The sequence below is a fragment of the Danio rerio genome, chromosome 23 (assembly GCF_052040795.2).
Source record: "Danio rerio strain M-AB ecotype USA chromosome 23, GRCz13ab, whole genome shotgun sequence".
Lineage (NCBI taxonomy): Eukaryota > Metazoa > Chordata > Actinopteri > Cypriniformes > Danionidae > Danio > Danio rerio.
In genome coordinates, this window is record NC_141043.1 from 35694155 (window position 1) to 35712003 (window position 17849).

A 17849-nucleotide genomic window follows, 5' to 3' on the forward strand; every position below is an offset into this window, starting at 1 on the left:
TTCCAGCCATTTCCAGCCTGGTCTTAACCGATCAGGCTAAGAGATGACAAGCTAAAACCAGCTTGACCAACATAGCCAGAATAGGAACCCACCCAAAACCTGCTATTTCCAGCTTAAACCAGGCTGGTCAAGCTGGTTTAGACTTGTCATTTTCCAGCCTGGCTTAAAATGACTGGAAACCAGCATGAAAATGGCGAAAACCCCTCTAAAACCAGGCTTGTCGACCAGCTTAAGCCGGGCTAAGCTGTTTGTTTCAACAAGGCAAGTAGCATTGCATCATGCTAAGCACATTGCTTGCATGTTTTCAGACATTTGCCAGCATGCTTGTTGCTAACATTTTTTATATACGATTATACTGTTTCTAGCAAAATGTTTTAAACATGTTAAGTAATGTTTCGATGAATAAACAGGTTGCATGTATCTAGAATAAATTAGCATTGCTAGCACATTTTAACACAGTTAGCTTGACAGCTTGTTTTAAGACATTTAATTAAATGAATAATTGCATTCATCCATTAAAGTTCATCCATTCACTGCATTAAAGTTTTAATCGACTAAAAAAAATAGAGTCAAAGGTAAACAATTATGATTATGTTGATGTTCCATCACACCCCTAATGTCTATAATATATATTTTTTGACATATTTATTGACTAAATTCATCTGTACGACAAGAAGATCTGCTTGATCAGAAATGCAAACACCTATATCAGTTACAAGGAGGGACAATCTCCAGATGTATTAAATTAATGGGGAAATGTTCAAAATGAGAAGCACAAACACACACACAAAAAGGTCACAAGAAGGACAGGGTTTGTCCACTTGGATCAATTGAAATCAAAATGCTTGCGAGCGAGAGAGTTAGAGTAATGCCTTTTATTAAAGGAACAGGGAAGAAAATTAGTGAGATGGAGCCCAATCGATGCGGAGGGAGTGAAGACTAGCAGCAGTCTTGGAAGCGATGGTGTTCATTTAACCGTAACACCAGCAGGAAATCACATGGCCGAAAGCGATAGTGAAAAGAGGGAAACAGTAAATAAATGAAAACACGTTCGTAGGACTTCTAGTACAGCCTTGTTTTCCAGATGCTTCCTGGAAAAAGTGAAGACATGGAGATGTGAACGAGACTAAAAGGAGCATGTCGAATCGATAATCTTCTACATTCCCATAGAAAAAAAAGGAAAAAGTGTCATCTAAAACCTCAGGCCCCTGATCCCCTGGGCCCGGCTTGCCAGAGCGGGAGGATTAGTGTTTTGTGTTCCTAATGACAGCAGATAATGACAGAGACGCGCCGTCTGTCACGTTAAATAACGCCCTAATCCACATTTCCCTGCATCTATTTACTGTGACTATTAATGAGCTGAGTCACGTAACAAACAACACGCCGAAAATCATTCAATAAGACCGAAGGAGAGAGAGAGTGAACAAACGGCTGCAGTGTTTGTTTGGTCTGTCCGCTTTGAATATTCAAAGTGTGATGTATAGCTGATATAACGCTGCAGTCAAGAGGAACAAATCACCTCCAGCTAAAGCTAAACTACACACGGCTAAACTCCATCAAGCGGGGTCTTAATGAAAGCGGCTGCGGACCGCGCTGCATGCTAGCCCTCGGGCAACTCTTTGTTTAATCATTATTAGTCTAAATCTTCTAGTTGACACACTGCTTTGGAAAGACTTCGAAAAACCTATACAAATTTAGAGGAAAGGGATAGAGGATAGCCGAGAGCGAGAGAGAAAGAGAGGAAAAAAACAAGTGGATTTGAGCTGCTCATGAATGTTTTATGAGTACCTAGTGCACAAATGATAAGTGACACTGACAATGGGGCCGTACCGAGAGACTGGAGGGATGCTCTTATGGATCGTGAATCAATATAGCTATTATGCTAAGATAACAGAATGAAACTTTGTTGCATATTCATTTGACACTATAAAGTGGATGAAAAACTGGATGCACGAAGTAAAGCACGCACCTCCTGAGCAGTAGTTTGGGATGGTTTTTGCTCTCTAGGTTCTTGTCGATGAGGTCGGACAGCAGGTGTTTGAGGACGTCCGTGGCGTATTCCAGTCGACCCTGTAGAGCCGTCATGATGAGCGACGCCACGTTACCGCGATCACGCATGGAGAACGAACGCTGCATTTCCAGTGTACGGATGAACGTCAGCAAAAACACCTTGTTGTTTATCAGCTGGGCGAACAGCTTCAGAGCTTTTTCCACACACAACTGCCCGTTACCAGAGACCTGGAACACACAACAACTTCACAGTCAAGATCACCATCTTTAGCCAGTGTCTACCCTATCAAAATGCTGCTTCTTTTGTAAACAGGCTAATTGTGCAACTCGTCTAGTTGAGTTTTATCAATTTTAAATACATTCAGCTGATCTTGCCGGCAGCTAGCTCTCTGCAACTCTCACATGGTCGCCCACTGAAGCTAAGTAGGGCTGCGCCCGGTCAGTACCTGGATGGGAGACCACATGGGAAAGCTAGGTTGTTGCCGGAAGTGGTGTTAGTACCAGCAGGGGGCGCCCAACCTGCGGTCTGTGTGGGTCCTTATGCCCCAGTATAGTGACGGGGACGCTATACTGCTCAGTGAGCGCCGTCTTTTGGATGAGACGTTAAACCGAGGTCCTGACTCTCTGTGGTCGTTAAAAATCCCAGGATGTCCTTCGAAAAGATTAGGGGTTTAACCCCGGCATCCTGGCCAAATCTGCCCACATGGCCTCCTAACCATCCCCATATTCCAATTGGCTTCATCACTGTCTCCTCTCCACCAATCAGCTGGTGTGTGGTGTGCGGTCTGGCGCAAAATGGCTGCCGTCACGTCATCCAGGTGGATGCTGCACACTAGTGGTGGATAAGGAGACCCCCCCCCCCCTTTATTGTGTCTAAAGCGCTTTGAGTGCCCAGAAAAGCGCTATATAAATGTAAGGAACTATTATTATTATTATCTCTGGTTAGCTTAGCTTAGCATACATAATTGAATCGGATTAGACCATTAGCAAAAATTTCAAGACCTTCAATAATTTTCCTTTATTAAAGCTAGACTCTTCTGTAGTTACATCATGTGTTAAGACTGACGAAAAATTAAATGTTACTATTTTACAATATGTCTAGTAACTATTGACCTTATTCTCAGAGTACGAGTGGGTGAAGCCATTTGAATCTTTTTGGCTCAAGACTTAATCATTCACTTTCATTCATTTTTAGACTTTAACAACAGCTTGTTATGCTGCTTGATGTTGCAAACTGATATATTCTTATTATATTATTCTGCTTTGTCAGTAAAGTCAGCCACACACTTGTTCGTAGAGCTAGTAGTTTGACCGTTTTCAGCCGTTTATTATTCCTTGTCATTCCTTCCTTATCAGAAATTCAACAATCGCAAACATGAGCGCACTTCCGCATTGAAGAATAAGGTCAATACTCGAATTCTGCTGTAATAATCAAGCAACTTTGCTAATGTGAGATGCCTGCAGCAGCCGCAATGATATGACACACAGCTTGAAAATCGACTGCTTGCACACATAGACATAGAAAGCTACAATAATATATAGAATTGGTCGCTTTGGTCTATTTCTCTGATACGTCAATGTGGCCAACATTATTTTCATCCAGTTACGAGTGTGCTATAAACAGAAGCAACTAAACAGAAGAGCTGCCACTGTCCAGTATACAAAATACAAGTCATTAGAATCTTATGGTATGAAATACAAATTAAATAAATGAAAGCTCACACCTGTCTTCTATATTTTATATTATAAAGAAAGTGTAGTGTTGAGAGGGTAGATGGCGAAGTACCTACTGATTAAGTACACTGTGTAACTATTTTAGGTACTTATATATTATATTTGCATCAAGTTAGAATAGAACCAAGTTAGAAATTAGAAACAAAATATATAATCCAGGCGGCACGGTGGCTCAGTGGTTAGCACTGTCTCCTCACAGCAAGTATGGAGCTAATAATATGCCCAAACAATCTGAATTTGAATTGTGTTGATTTAAATTATTGACAAATGTCATTTAATAAATCTTAATTTGTATGTGAAAAAAAAAATTTAGAATATGAATTTCTTAATTTGAAAATTTAAAACTCACGCAGCTCAGTGATTGGCCAAAATGCTTCGCTTGACTTTTCGGCGATTGTCTACTGTTCCCTGTTGATGCCCCATGACCTACTTTCTGCTGAATCTGAATTTCATGATCTAAATTTCTGGTTTTTAATTTAAGAATACTGAATTTGAAAATCTTGAAAGTTTGAAACTATTTTTACAAACCCAATAACTGCAGTCTATCAATTCAGAACACAAAAAATCTGAAGTTTGAAAATATGTCAGCTTTGAAAAATTCAGTTTTCTTAAATTTCAGATGTTCAATATTTAAGTTATGAAATTCAAACTCGAATTAAGAAATTCAAATTGAAAACAATTTTAACCGGATATAAACAATCAGACTTATTAAATATCAATTGCCAATTATTCAAATTAACACAATTCAAATTCAGATTGTTTTGGCATATTATCAGCTCCATAAGTATGAAGGTCGCTGGTTCGAGTCCCGGCGGTTCATTCCACTGTGACTACCCCTGATAAATAAGGGACTAATCTGAAGGAAAATGAATGAATGAAGGAAATATAAATTCCAATGAAGTAAATTATAGCCCACCTCCAGCTCTCTGAGCACAGGATGGTCCTCAATGCCGGGGAATAACACTCTCATGGCATATGTGCGATAATCCAGATAGGGAATACCAGCCCGGTCCAGATCACTCGTCAACTCGTTGATGTCTGTCTGCAGTTCTGCAAAAGCTGAAAACAAGAAGGGAGGAAAATCCCCCCAGTTATGTTAATCAATTGAAAAATCTATAAATAGGTCACATTTGAACAAAATGAAATCTTTTGTTGAAGATTAAGCTTAATTTACTTCCTTCTTATAAAGACATTTTTTAAAATTGCAATATAATAAATGTAAATATAAAGACGTAAGATGAAGGTAAACATTGCATTAATGTTGCTAATATTAAAAATATACAGTAATATTTATAATGATAACATTAGATAATATTAAGGTTGATAATATATGAGTTTTTCTTTTTTAGTTTGTGGCCACCTAAAAGCCCAGAACCGGAACTGCAGTTCTACTCAGCATCTGAGAGAGACTTGTTTTTGGTCCAGTTTGAGGTTTTTCTGAAGCTCCTGAAGGAGGTTGCAGGCAGACGAATGGAGCTAAAACTAAAAGAAGCTCTCAGCTTGTCTCTATTTATGTTTTTCTCACTCACACAAACACACACAGAGAGTAAATTGCAGTCTGCTGAAGTGCTCGTCCCCTGCTGGTGGAGACTGGAGGTGGGATGTCTTTAATTGGGTCCATTCTGACAGAGCCTGGGGCAGGACTCTTTCCTCAGGGACTCTTCTATCTCTCTTTCTCTCCTCGCGTTTGCTTATTCCTGCTTTCTGGAGCGCTCTTTTTCTATGGTCTGCCCTCACCTGTCGTCCTCTTCATCTTGGGCCGGTGTCTCTTTTCTCTCATCTTAAACTCTCTCTCTCTCTCTCTCAGGCGTTCCTGTGGTGCAGGGCTCAATCTGCCCCTTCAACACTTCTGCATCTTAAAATTCCTAGCGGCTCCAGAGTCAGTCAACACAAACCTCATCCTCTCAGCCGTGCTAAACGCGGGTCAGGGACACTCGCTCATCTGCACTGTGTGTGAAATGTGTTCTCTGTCAGCCTCAGATGATGATGTGCGGCACACAGATCTCTTACTGCAGATTTAATTGGTGCCGTCTGAATTTTAAGAATATGCTATCATGGTATCATGCTGTTTATGGCAGCAATGTCAGGATTTGTTTCACAGAGAACACACATCTGTAGTAATATCATATGCACCGTGAATTGCTTTGTGAGCGTCTAACGAATGCATGCAAATGCTTGTAGTTTGCTCATTTTATGAAAATAATATTATTAAGGACATAAATGCTCATCTCAAAGCATTTTTATATCAGAATTTAGAAATTAATTCTTATAAAATTTAATAGTATGAATAGTTATATAAATGATTACATTAAATGCTAAATATTCAAAATACTATTTACAGTATGTAAATATTGATAAACATTTTACTAATCTATGTTAATCTGAATTTATATTCGATGTATATATATAAATATATATATATATATATATATATATATATATATATATATATATATATATATATATATATATATCACACTCACTGGCCACTTTATTAAGTACACCTTTCTAGAACGAGGTTGGACCCACTTTTGCCTTCAGAACTGCCTTAATCCTTCGTGGCATAGATACTGGAAATATTCCTCAGTCTTTGGTCTATATTGACATGATAGCATCATGCAGTTGCTGCAGATTTGTCGGCTGCACATCCATGATGCAAATCTTCTGTTCCACCACATCCCAAAGGTGCTCTATTGGATAGAGTTCTGGTGACTGTGGAGGCCATCTGAGTACAGTGAACTTGCTGTCATGTTTGATTCATGCTTTATGACATGTGTGCGTTATGGGCACACTGTGGTCATAAAGGGATGGACATGGTCAGCAACAATACTCAGGTAGGCTGTGGCGTTGACACAATGCTCAATTGGTACTAATGGGCCCAAAGTGTGCCAAGAAAATATCCCCCACACCATTACACCACCACCACCAGCATGAACCATTGATATAAGGCAGGATGGATCCATGCTTTCATGTTGTTGATGCCAAATTCTGACCCTACCATCAGAACGTCCCAGCAGAAATCAAGACTCATCAGACCAGGCAATGCTTTTCCGATCATACTTTGTCCAATTTTGGAGAGCGTGTGCAAATTGTAGCCTCAGTTTCCTGTTCTTAGATGACAGTAGTCGCACCCGGTGTGTTCCTCTGCTGCTGTAGACCATCCACCTCAAGCATATCTACATGCCTAAATGCATTGTGTTGTTGCCATGTGATTGGCTGATCAGAAATTTGCATTGACGAGCAGTTGGACAGGTGTACCTAACAAAGTGGCCAGTGAGTGTTTATGTATACATATACTGTATATACATACACACACATTAGTTTACACATCAGTTTTTATCAGTATCAATAGGAACATGTACTTATTTATATTACTTAATATTAATATACATCATTCGTATATAAAATATAGCATTATTATATTAGTATAAATAGTACTGTACAAGTAGTAAGTGATGTTGTTTTATTTAACATTTCGTCATTGAGTTATTGACATATTCATATTAAATGTCAACTTATTTACATTATGAGATGTTTTTTTTTTTATAAGTTGTTCACATTTTGAAAAAACAAATGTTACACTCATAGTGTTCTCTATGGAATGCAAAAACTTTAAAGCTTATTATCTCAAAATTATTCAGAACGCAGATAGAACCTTATAATTCCAAGGTTACGGTTTGTCTAATATGATTAATATAGAATTGTATATTAAATATAAGTACTGGGTAATATTAATATTCATATATAATATTAGGATTAAATTCTACATCAGCTTACAGTAGTATTGTTAGTGATGTTATTGTTAGTAATGTTAGGATGTACAAAAAAGAGCAACGATACACTAAAATAAAGTGTGACCTTAAAAATTAAAATAAAGCTTCATACAAGAGACAAACGTCAACAAGTGTAGTAATAAAACGATTTCAGCTCCTTGCAGATAAATGCAAAGAATCAATAACGCAATGTAGTGGAAAAGCGATGTCTTTCTCACCTTCCTTGCACTCCAGCGCGACCCTGGACTCCAGGTTGTCCATCTGCATCTGAAGGCGCTTGAGCGTGAGGTCGTTCTCACGGGATTTACGCTTGTAGGCAATGAGCACAAGGATGACGATGATGAGGAGAAGGCCTCCACCGGCCGCGATGCTCACGATGGCAGGAAGAGTCAGAAGGCTGTCGGAGAGAATGTTTACTGAGCCGGGAGACACGTGCAGACCACCGACCTGCACCTGAGAGAACACACACAAACATACAGTTCAACTCAAAATTATTAGCCCTCCTGTTTTTTTTTTCTTTTCAATCCAAAATGCATTCTAATACCATCTGTATAAGATTTGTTGTATAAGCAACACATAAAAAACACACACACACACACACACACATACACAGAGGCAGATATAGATTGTGTTGAGTAAGTTTTGGGCAGTGCTAACAGTAATTGGTTTAGTGTTTCTAGGGAACCTGGTGACAGCAACAAGACTGTGGCATTGCTGAAGGTCTGGCCTGCATCTCCACCAGTGGGACAACAATAGTAAATAATGAGCCTTTAAACAGGACATTTAAAATCCACCTAAACAGCACACGTCTCTAATCTGGGCAAACAGGCACTAAAGGTCCTTTCAAGCAAGTAAAACACATAAGGCATTGTTTATTTGTAAATCTGATCATTAGTGCTGACGGTTTTCCTTTACAAAAATAAAGCTGAAGAACATTTGTTACTGCGGAAAGAGAATTTGAATATGATTAAGAGGTTGGATAAGGCGCACAAATGAATAGTGAACAAAATATTCCACAGCATTTATTATTCTGTGTTAGCATTAGTAAAAATCAAACTGCTAGAATTCATTATAGTTACTAGCAAATGCTGAAACTGGCAAATGAATAATGTAGTAGTTTTAATAGATATTTTTATAGTTTATATTCATTTCTATTTTAGTTCTAATTTAATTTAGTTCTTTATTTAAAGTTCATTTTGTTTACGATCCCTGAATTTTAAAATGCTTTTAGTAACTTAAGTATAACATACAGACAGTGAAAAGTACGTATTTTTATGTATAATATTTAATTAATGTGTTTGTTTTAAAAAAATGGATTTCCATAATTATTTACAATTATTTCCAACAAAATGTTAAAATAAATAAAATAATAATAGTATATTAATGTTATATTTATATATAATAACATAAAGAAAATAATAAAAAATAATAAACATGATAATAATTAATAATAACTCCCCCCTAACCCCACCACACGACAATCTTAAAACTTTGCGACTCTAAGTGTGCCTCACACAGGTGAGTGGGCTTGACAAACCACCTGCAGAAAACTCACTCTTTAATCCCTCTGTCATTTTAATCGACACTTGCACCAGTTTTGCTCATTTGCACTATACAACTTGTTAAAATCCCTCAATATCTCTAAAACAACAACAACAACAACAACAACATTGTACATTTAGGAGGTGTGCTTCACACAGGTGAGTGGGCTTGGCAAAACCCGTGCAGAAACACTCTTTTCTCTCAATATGAAAACACTCCGCTCTCCGAACTCTAGCACTTAATTAGCACTTCTTGCGTGTATTGCCTCTTCTAGTTGAATCGCTGAATACCTCCTCAATTGTAAGTCGCTTTGAACAAAAGTGCCTGCTAAATGACTACATGTAAATAACTGACTTTTAAATGGTAGTGTAATTTACTATATGAGATTTTATTTCCAAATAATAAAAAATAATGTATGTATTCTAAATAAATAAATGAATGTGAGCATTAGTCCCTTTCACACAGTGATACCGGTAAATATCCGGAAAATTTCCGAAACAACTTTACCGGTATATTCAAAAAAGTGCTGTTCACACAGACGAGGACGTTACGGAAATTTTCCGGAAAAGAGCATTTACACATCCATTCCAAAATACCGGTAAATTCTGACATCATTCACCAGAAATGAGCTCTAAACGGCTGCGCTTGTATTCGTAAACATTTGACTAAATTACAAACTGTGGATGATCAATATTGTGAACAACTTTCGCAGGATCACTTTCGCATGTCTAGATGTTCATAATATGTGCGTGTGCAGGCGCTCACAGGCTGTTTCACAGGCACACGCAAAGCTTGAAGTTAAACAAACAGCGGCTTATCATAAGCATCTCATCGATGATTATTTACACAGTTTGCATTAAGAAGAACATATAATCGTGATCTGACTAACTTCTAGCAGCTAAATGTGTCTGGAAAAATATTCAAAAACTTTTATTCTCATAAACCGCGCGGACGTAAATGCGTCTGACTGTTGTGATTGGCTAAAGCAGACGTCTCACGTCAGCACGTTCTAGACGTCCACGCGCTTATTACGGCAATCTTCCTTCTGCATTCACACAGCGCAGCATTCCGGCAAATTGCCGGTAATGTAACAACTTCTCTTTCCGGAAAATAGCCAGAACGAATTTACCGGTATTTTCAAAAAGGACCTGTTCACACATACACACCTTTCCGGAAAATTGCCGGCAATTTTCCAGAAAGGTCTGTATGTGTGAAAGGGGCTATAGCCTCTTCTTGTTAAATCGCTGAATGCCTGCTCAATTGTAAGTCGCTTTGGACAAAAGCGTCTGCTAAATGACTAAATGTAAATGTAAATAAACAAGAAAACTAAAAGAAAAACACTTAAAAGTCCATCTTACCATGATTTTGTACTGTCCGGTAAGATTTGGAGGTTCGCACAGCAGTTGAGACTCAGATACAGTGACAGAACAGGGAGTCTCTCCAATCAGAACAGTGTAATTGAGCTTCACTCCTCCAGCGGCTGAAGGAACCAGATTCTTACCCTGATACACACACGCACACACACAAACAGCCCAGGCGAATGAAGGTTTGTTATCTCTGAAATATCTATACTGCTGAATATATATACAGTAGTCAAAATGATTAGCCCTTCTCTGAATTTTTTTCTTCTTCAACTATTTCCTAAATTGCTTAACAGAGTAAGAAATTTAGTCAGAGTATTTCCTCTAATATTTTAACTTCTGGAGAAAGTCTTATTTGTTTTATTTAAGCAAGAATAAAAGCAGTTTTTAATAAATAAAAAAAAAACATTATAAGGTCAAAATTATTAGCCCCCTTAAGCAATATATTTTTTCAAATTTATCTACAGAACAAACCATCGTTATACAATGACTTGCCTAATTACCCTAATTGCCTAATAATTCTGACTTAATCAATTATCAATTCTGGCTTGATCAATCTAACAACAACCTTTTTCAATCAAATGTAAAGATGCCGGTACCTTTAAAATGATAGGTGAGCCAGGTTTCTGCTCCAGAACACCATTGGTGCTGAGTGGTTCAAAGAAAGGATTCGGGTAGTACATGAAGTTTGTGTTGTTGTACACTAGAAGAGCCTGGACATTGTTGAAAATAAAGCCAAACTCGTCCGCATGTTTAACTGAGTCCAATCCAGGCCTGTACTCTGCCGTCAGAGAGGGAGCGAAACAGCTCATAGTGGTGGTGTTGAGAACTTTACACACCTGCAAACATGAGAGAGAGAGACAGAAAATATGCATTATTTTCATCAGCATTTTGACAGAGTAATTGTTATTCATTGTTTCATCTCACTTCAGTTCTTTCCCATTAAGATCCCTTTGATACCATCTGTTTTCAAGTGTTTTACTGAACTGAAAAGACTGCAGATGCATTCCCCCCTTTGTTAGACAACAACGGAGATGGAGAACAAAGGAAAGACTAGCTTTTAGGATTAAAAAAATCTGAAACAAACTCAGAAAGAAAAGCAGTAAACGTGTAAATGACACTCTTCAGATTGAATCTCGCTATATCACACATTACTGTGAGATTTTGTTCTTCATGGCAGAAATGAGCTCCATGTGTTGAGCAAAATCGGCGAAGAAAAAGACAGAGGTCATTTGATTTTGCACACAGATGTACACTTTTTTTACTCTATCAATTGTCTTTAACTCCTTACACCAGGGGTTTTCAATGTCTACAATAAAAAGTCCAAATCAGAATTTTTATTAAAGTCAAAGGTCTGGAATAATTGATATTATGTAACTTGTTTTTATAAACATCCATGACATGCATCACAAGTGGCATTTGCATTCATTCATTCATTCATTTTCTTGTCGGCTTAGTCCCTTTATTAATCCGGAGTCGCCACAGTGGAATGAACCGCCAACTTATCCAGCAAGTTTTTACGCAGCGGATGCCCTTCCAGCCGCAACCCATCTCTGGGAAAGCATTTGCATTCAAAACATATTAAATACAATGCAAGTTTGGCAAAACCACTAATGAAAGTGCATTTTTGTACCAAACACAACAAAAGGTAGGCCAATAGTATCTGAATGCAGCCTTGATGACGCAAGCTGAGACTGCATATTTCAGAGATGCAATGTCAGACACAATTCACTCAATGGAGCTAGGGACATCACTGTAAGGGGTTGGATAAGGGGTGCGGTTAGGTGATCGCATTAAAAGCATTGGATGCAGCTTAGATTGCAACTGCACCAGGTCTGCATCCCTCCAGAAAAAGGTGAAAAAATACAAAAGGTGTTTAATGAAAACTTTAGGTGTTGTAGTTTTGCGTTTCTTATATCTTAACTTTGTGTATAGTGCCATTTTTAGTGACGTTTCTAATTTCCACTCTTTACAAGTTGCAAATGTCTCATTACAAATCAAGTAGAGTGGATTTATGCTGACTTTGTGGCAAAATAAACGCATACTTATCTGTCCATTCAACTTTCAACTGTCTATTCTCTTCATCAAGTTTTCTTTTCTGTGAGGCCGACATCTTCATCTATTCAAATTATCGATTTGCTGCATAGTGTTAAGGCAGGCGGGCACCAGTGATTAGCCCGCTCGAACACGCAAAGCTTCGTATGATTACTGGATGTCATGACAGCAGAGTCACGCAGGAGAACTATTTTGCCCTCAAATTTATTTTGGCCCGGGTTTTTTACATTTTGTTTTTACAGAAATACTAAAAATTTGATTTACAAGGTTTATGCATTTGTCAGTGAAGGATTCAGACCAGAGTCCGGACTTTAAGAAGCCCTGCTTTACACCAATCCTACACCTAACTCTACCCCTTACAGAGAACTTTGCACACTTTTATTTTCTCAAAAATATACAATTTTTAATTATTTTTTAAATATACATTCTACAGTTTTAGTTACTACTGTTTTTTTTTTTTATATTTCCATAGACCTTATTCTTGGCTGCTGCATGGAGGGTGCCATAGCGACCAGCATCTTCCAGTAGAATGCTTAGAACTTCCGTTTACAGTGTTTACAACTGGTAAATTTCGCTCCCAAAATAAGTTTCAAAAGCGTTTTGAGTGGATTACGGGTTGTTTTTGTGACACACAACTTTGAAAGGTGCGCGTTAAAATGTTAATCTGTCAGATGTGGTTAAAGCGCAAGAAAAAAACGTTCTCCTAGTTCACGTGTCTGACTGATTTTGCATTTTAAGAAAAAGGTCTATAGATTTTAAAAAAAATTGTCCACAAAGAGGCTGCATGGTGGCGCAGTGGGTAGCACGATCGTCTTACAGAAGAAGGTCGCTGGTTTGAGCCTTGGCTGGGTCAGTTGCCGATTCTGTGTGGAGTTTGCATGTTCTCCCCGTGTTTGTGTGGGCTTCCTCCGGGTGCTCTGGTTTCCCCCACAGTCTATAGACATGTATAGGTGAATTGAATAAGCTAAATTGTCTGTAGTGTATGTGTGTAAATGAGTGTGTATGGGTGTTTCCCAGTAATGGTAAAACATATGCTGGATAAGTTGGTGGTTCATTCCACTGTGGTGACCCCAGATTAATAACGGGACTAAGCTGAAAAGAAAATGAATGAATGTTCACAAAGATGTAATAATTTGTATTATGTTAAATTGCATGGAATTAAGAAAAGAAATAAAAGTTAGAGATAAAGTTAGAGAAAAAGCTTTTTTCAGTTAACACTTATTTATAACTTAGTTTTTAACATTTTTGCTTTAAAACTATAATTACTTTGCCAATTTGTAACTGCTGCATAGTGAAATTACTTTCATGACAATTAAGCCAATTTTCCCATTTTTATTAAAATGGCGAAGTACATGACAGAGGTGATTATAATTAACAGTACTTTTTAATTTTAAATAAAAAATAACAACAAAAGATGCTGCAGTACAATAATGAGAAACTAATGAAAAACAAAACAAAACAATAAAGGTATCTCCAGGCAGCAATAACCAGGCCAAGAGCCGCATAAGCAAAATGAAAATGCAGAAAAGCAGAGAACATCAGACAAACCAAGTTTAGACGACAATAAACTCTTTCGATTAGGGCATAATTGGTATTAAAATTTATTATTGTTTATATGTATTATTTAAGGAATGTCATCAGCTGTGTAAAAAAACATAAGGATAAGTTGATTCATTCAGCGTTGGCGACCCCAGATTAATAAAGAGAAAAAGCCAAAAAGAAAATCAATGAATGTATAAATCTTAGGAATTTATCAAGACTAAGTTATCAGTAATGGTAAAACCGTTGAAAACATGTTGGGACATTTTTAATAATTGCAAATGTGGCCCTGCCCAAAACTTTCAATCTCTTCCGTTTCTTTATTTGTTTTTAAAATAAGGATGACCACAGAAAATGTCACAAGTTTGATTTGTTTTTATCCTAACCATCCATGATGGTGATGCACAAAGTTTTTTATTTCCGCAACATGTGGCTGAACAACATAAACTACTATGCTTATCGCCTCAGGAGCTGATTATGTGCTTTATTCAATATTAAATACTACCAATGTGAGTTTGAATGCCATTTTTAATGAAATTTACAGCCTTACTACTGAAAGCAGATAGTTTAAACCAGTGTTGCACATAATTTTTCGTATGAAGGACCAAAAACCAAATATCATTGAGAGCTGTGGGCCGAAGGTAAATATACCAAACTATATTACATTAAAGTTGCATTATGTAATTTCCAATTTTATGTTCATAATATTTAAAAATAAATTGAAAACGTTACTTTTAATCGTATCAACTAATGTAGTATACATTTTTAAATGATAACATATTACAATAAAAACATAAACAACCACATTTGTAACAAAGTGGAGCTCAATGCTGAATACAAGCAGAATCTGCCTTTGCCTTAATTTGCTCACTGATGTCTCTGCATTACTTCTATCCATTGGGTGACAGAATGTACATTTACGAAAACAAATCTGAATCTAAATTTGAAACATTTCATTTCAGTTAGATCTTTATAGCTTAGCAATAAAACAAAGTAAATGTTACATTAAATTAGAAATAACAGTCTCTTAACCATCCCCATCATTCTCCTTCTCTTCTGAAATCAAATCAAAGGTTAGCCTGGGCCAACTTTGGCCCGTGGGCCCTAGTTTGAGCATCTCTGGTTTAACTGGATAGTTTAGATAGACCAGCAAATAGTTTACCTCAGATCTTTAAAAAAAAACAAAAACAACAAGCAAATAATTTTAAAATAAAAATGACTCAGTGAAAACCAACAGCATTCTGTACGTCACCAAAGACAATAGAATACACAAGACATGTCACTCGTATAGTTTTGAATAGGGAAAAGTGTAGCGGTCAATATGGCCGCTTTAGCAAAGGAAGCCCCACCTACTAGCAAAGGAGCCAATCATTGATCACTAAAGACTACGTTTTTAGAAGGAGGGGCTCAGACCAGATGTGTGTTACGACTCTGTTCTGTTGCCGTGTGCATACACAGCTTCAGCAGCCTGAGAAAAAATATATATATTTTCTGTGATTTAAGAAACTAAATTTAAGAGACTATTGTTGTTCAATTTTATTGGTGATTCCAGATCTGAAATGTAATCGTAAGCTTGGCACACATTTTTGGAGAATTTAACTTTCTCCATTCAGAAAGAAAGCCTGAGCATAAGGCCCGAGAGGCGTTTCAAAGATGGCTGCCGAGTGAAATGACTTGCCCTAAAGGGAATTTGATGTCACTCAGTAGGCAATTAATAATGAAGAGGTCTAATATGTATTTATTAAATTATAAACCCTACTATGCCACTGAAAGTGCAGTTCGCTATTCTGCGCTTCTGAATGGCTGATATTTAAATGCTTCTGTTGTGTTTCATCGCGTTTAATGTGGACAGCCATTTTCCTTGTTGCTGGAATCTTGTATTGTCACGTGTAGTTAGGACACAGTGTTAGGCCTCAGATCTAGTGTTTTCACATTGCTAAGCTGAACTGGTGCAAACTTTAGCACTTCTTCAACAACTGCATAAACATCAGCAGTCACACATGACGGACACACGGGCAGCGAGTAGAGAACAGCAGCGACGCTCCAACAACAGAATTGATTGCTGTGAAACTCTGACTGTGCCGGGAGGTTTTCATCTCATTTCTTTCTTCTCTCTGACTCTCAGGGGAGAAACTTAATTAGAGCTAAATATCTTCAAAGCACGGCAGGAGCGGCGAGCAGCACACCTCCTACTCGCAGCCAGAGCCGCAATCGATACTAACTCATTCTGACCACACAAACTTGATTTTCCTCCGATTGAGGGTGCATCTCATTCCGTAGCTTTTTGGTTCCCCATTCCTTTGCTCGTCCTCTTCACTCGGGCCTCGAGGAGTGGGATTATAAGTCATATTTGTCAATGCTGAGCTGGAGATGGTTTTCTTGTCAGTGATTAACTAGTATTGGCTTTTGTCTGCTCACTAGGTCAGTGCCATTACTAACAAACACTATGGCAAAGGAAACAATTTCGTCCTTAAGGCCAGATTCTGATCTGAGAATAATAATATAAGGGGAGGAAAACAAAGCTTTTGCTTTCGGATGCAAGGTTTTAGTGACATTTTGTGTTTTTAAAAGTGAATTTTTACATTTTCACAGTTTTTCATAATAACTCCAGGAAAACTGGACTATTTTGCCTCACATTTTATACCTGGGTTAGATATCATTTGGACTTTATGACATAGGTATCAAACCTATACTTGGTTTTAAAGCGTCTAAACTGATGCTTAAAGAGCCCCTATTAAAGGTTTTTGAAAATGACCCTCCATACACAGTGCAACACAACTCTAAGTGAATGAAAACATCCAACTGAGGGTTAAATCCAAAAATGCACCTTGTTTAAAAATATAGATTTGACTAAGAGTCGTTTTAAGGGATTCATCTTTCATCTGGATCATTTGTCTTTTCGTATTGACATCGACATGAAACAATACCAATTAGCCTCACACAATTGAGGGGTTTGGGAACAAACGAATCAAAAGACAATGAAAGTGTTATTAGCCTGTTGTTGGAGACTCCCAAAACCAAAATATGAGCTTCTATAACGCATAATAGGGGCTCTAAAAAGTCTCAAAAAAGAGTGGATGACATTAAAGAATGTATTTAAGAATGTATGGATGGTTTTCAGTACTGGGCTGCAGGTGGAAGGGCATTCAGTGTTTAAAACATACGGAGAAGTTGGCGGTTCGGTAACACTTTACAATAAGGTTCATTAGTTAATGCATTTACTGACATAAACTACATGAACAACACATGTACAGCATTTGTTAATCATAATTGAACATTTACTAATGTATTATTAACATCCAAGTCCATGCTTGTTAACATTAGTTAATGCACCATGAGTTAACATGAACTAACAATGAACTACTGTATTTTTATTAACTCACGTTAACTAACATGAACAAATACAGTAGTAAATTAATAGGTCATTGTTTGTTCATGTTAGTAAATGCATTAATTAACATTGACTAATGAACCTTATTGTAAAGTGTGCCCGGCGGTTCATTCCACTATGGCGACCACTAATAAATAAGGCATTAAGCCGAAGGAAAATTGATTAATAAATGAATAAATAAATGAACGATACTGGTGTCAAATCAAAACTTTTAAAATGCCATCTAAACTCAAAACAATGGTGGATAACATTAAAATACATACAGTCAGGTCCATAAATATTATCAACACAATTGTTGCATTTTTTGGGTCTATAAACCAACACAAGTGTGAGGCACATATGCAAACTCTTGTAATTCCTACACCATTCACCTGATTTGGATGTAAATACCCTCAAATTAAAGCTGACAGTCAAAGAATTGGGTCAATGTCCCAATATTTATGG

The 17849-nt window shown here is 37.4% G+C and overlaps 1 protein-coding gene across 21 annotated transcripts in view; it reads right to left on the reverse strand.

The window, feature by feature from the left end:
- The window catches only part of plxna2 (plexin A2), a 775091-nt gene that overhangs the window by 60662 nt on the left and 696580 nt on the right, over nucleotides 1-17849 (reverse strand). For all 21 annotated transcript variants that reach the window (XM_087307494.1, XM_087307492.1, XM_087307488.1 and 18 more), the window contains 5 exons: nucleotides 11020-11259; nucleotides 10418-10561; nucleotides 7736-7970; nucleotides 4661-4803; nucleotides 1970-2238 (listed from right to left, as the gene is read on the reverse strand). In XM_087307494.1, the coding sequence (XP_087163620.1) occupies nucleotides 1970-2238; nucleotides 4661-4803; nucleotides 7736-7970; nucleotides 10418-10561; nucleotides 11020-11259 (1031 nt within the window). The remainder of the gene's footprint in view (nucleotides 1-1969; nucleotides 2239-4660; nucleotides 4804-7735; nucleotides 7971-10417; nucleotides 10562-11019; nucleotides 11260-17849) is intronic.